The sequence below is a fragment of the Borostomias antarcticus genome (assembly GCF_949987555.1).
Source record: "Borostomias antarcticus genome assembly, chromosome: 2".
Classification (NCBI taxonomy): Eukaryota; Metazoa; Chordata; class Actinopteri; order Stomiiformes; family Stomiidae; genus Borostomias; species Borostomias antarcticus.
Window position 1 is genome coordinate 13,477,708 of NC_140235.1, and position 2,500 is coordinate 13,480,207.

General features: G+C 47.7%; 1 protein-coding gene across 7 annotated transcripts in view; it reads right to left on the minus strand.

The window, feature by feature from the left end:
* The window catches only part of kcnma1a (potassium large conductance calcium-activated channel, subfamily M, alpha member 1a), a gene marked incomplete at both ends in the record, with an annotated part of 195,553 nt that overhangs the window by 142,952 nt on the left and 50,101 nt on the right, over positions 1–2,500 (minus strand). For all 7 annotated transcript variants that reach the window (XM_084459171.1, XM_084459172.1, XM_084459173.1 and 4 more), the window contains one exon: positions 2,136–2,291. In XM_084459171.1, coding sequence (XP_084315297.1) covers positions 2,136–2,291 — 156 coding nt within the window. The remainder of the gene's footprint in view (positions 1–2,135; positions 2,292–2,500) is intronic.

Genomic DNA, 2,500 nt, shown 5'->3' on the forward strand with positions numbered 1-2,500 from the left:
TGTACCACCATGGGAAAACAAACATGTTTTCAGAAATAGGAAGCAAACGCATTCAATCAACACCTAGGTAGTGTGCAACGCTGTTAATATGATAACGAATGTGGTTGCCAAATTACCAGAGTCGGTGCACGACAGCTACATTTTTAGGAACAGCAGTCTGTACGGAATGATGCAAGACATGGATGACAATCCCTGGTTACTGGGTAAGAAAGTTGTTTTGAGAAAATGTTTGTGCTGTAATATTCATTGCGAATGTGTGTGGGGAAAGTATGTGCTTTGGTATCATAGGTGATGGCAGCTATCAACTCCAGCCATGGCTGATGGCTCGAGCGTACATTTGGCATCTTGAAAAGCAGGTTTAGATGCCTGGATCGTAGCGGTGGGGCAATGCTATATAGTCCCCCCAAAGTATGCACATCCTGCACAACATTGCCATGAGAGCCGGTCTGCGCATGGATGTTGGTCTGCATCCTGAGGAGCACGGAAATGAAGACGGACGATGACCAGGAGCCACCTGCCCATCTGCCTCATGTGCGAGTAGATGTGGGCAGACATGTCAGGCATTATTTCACATGATTTACTTTGCTGTCTCTGCAACAGAATAAAGTTGTCAAATTACACCTTTGTGATCAAAAATACAAATAAGCCTACATCATTAGGCCTACGACCAAACATTAAATAAAATGTAAGAAAAATAGCCTACGCCCAACTTTGGCCATAACATTCCGTTTTTTTTTTGCCTGGGAGTTATTGAATTATATTTTCTCCTTTGTTCTCTTTTTCAAATCATTCCACCTCTTTTGCAGTCCATACTATTGCATTTGGAAACACCAACTCCGCTCAAATCCCAAATATGTTTTTTTTAGCTGTGAGTGTGACGTTTTTTGCTTGTAATTGTGAGGCACACCTGTGGACCTCGTCCGTCAGGACTTCCAGTTCACGGTCGGAAAATTGTATCTTTCTTTTTCTCCCTGCCATTGTCCTAGTGCTAGGTAGGACATGCATACCGTTGCATGTGTAGTATTTATAGTACTTTAACATATTAGGAGCAAATTGCACTCAGCTACAACACCGTATGGGTGTGTTTGCGAATATCATTAGCGCAATATCTTTAGTGAATAGGTCGTTAAGACAAAGCACGTAGCGGACGCAAATTACATGCAGCTCATGGTGCTATTAGCGGCCGCAATCCATTCTTTGTGAATTCGCCCCTATGTGTTTTGTTGTCATTCCAGTCGCTGATATGGTGAGTATAACAGAGGGAGAGCTGCCCTGTCAGTCACCCGGCGTGGCAGCAGACACCTGGCCAAGCTGAAGGGTGAGCTGTAGGAAACGACTCTTCTAACTTCCGCCTGTGGTGCCAATCAATGTTTCAGGTGACTCCCAGAAAAGGAGAGAAGAGAGTGCTTTTTAAGACTACTGAAGCGGTGGAACCTCGGAATGAATAACAATGCAAAGCCACCTGACGGTATCTACAGCAGCTGTAGCTCCGCCCGTAATCCCATGCCAGCCTTCTGTTGTCAGTGGCTTCTAGTAGGACAGCCTGAGAGGATGAGCTCATTCATAAGCTGTCCCCATATGCAGACACTATACAGTTCCAACATAGACTATCTTTAATAAATACAGTATACAGGGACGGTATCCCATATGCCTTACATAACCTGAGGTGGGGATGGAATAAGATGCTCATTCAGCAGCACAGTGCAGTACATGACTAGATAGCACACGCACACACACGTGTACAATGCAATTGCAATGCAAATGCAATTATTGTTAGTCGCTTTGGATAAAAGCGTCTGCTAAATGACTGTAATGTAATGTACACGCACACGTCAGTTTAGCTGGACGGGCTAGGGCAGAGTGAGCTGCAGCAGAGAAACTGGCCACCTACAGCCACAAATTCCAAGCCAGACCTCGGTCCTCGAGTCCAGACCAGTCATGTGACCATGCCAGAAGGCAGATGAGAGCATGCGCACGGAGCACAGATACACATAAGACAGAGCCAGCAGACTGGCCCATCATAAAAATCTCCACTGGGCCACGAAACCACAGGAGAACTTCTGTGTCCGGTTCCACGGAAAGGTAGCGTAGAAGCCAGATTCGTCGGACAGACGGACGGACTGACGGTGACTCACCAGGACTCTGCCGGTGAGCGTCTGGGCGGAGATCATGACCCCGGCCCAGTCTTTGACCGAGGTCATCCAGCCCACCTCGCTGATAGGGACCTCCTCCTTCTCATTCACTGTCCCGTCCGCCGCCTGGCTGGCAGGGTGGTTCACCTTCTGAGCCTCCTGGAGAGAGAGAACACAGAGAGAGAGAGAGAGGGGGAGAGAGGGAGAGCAGAGAGAGAGAGAGAGAGCACAGAGAGAGAGCACAGAGAGAGAGAGAGCACAGAGAGAGAGAGAGAGAGAGAGAGAGAGAGAGAGAGAGACAGAGAGAGGGAGAGCACAGAGAGAGAGAGCACAGAGAGAGAGAGAGAGGACACAGAGAGAGAGAGGGA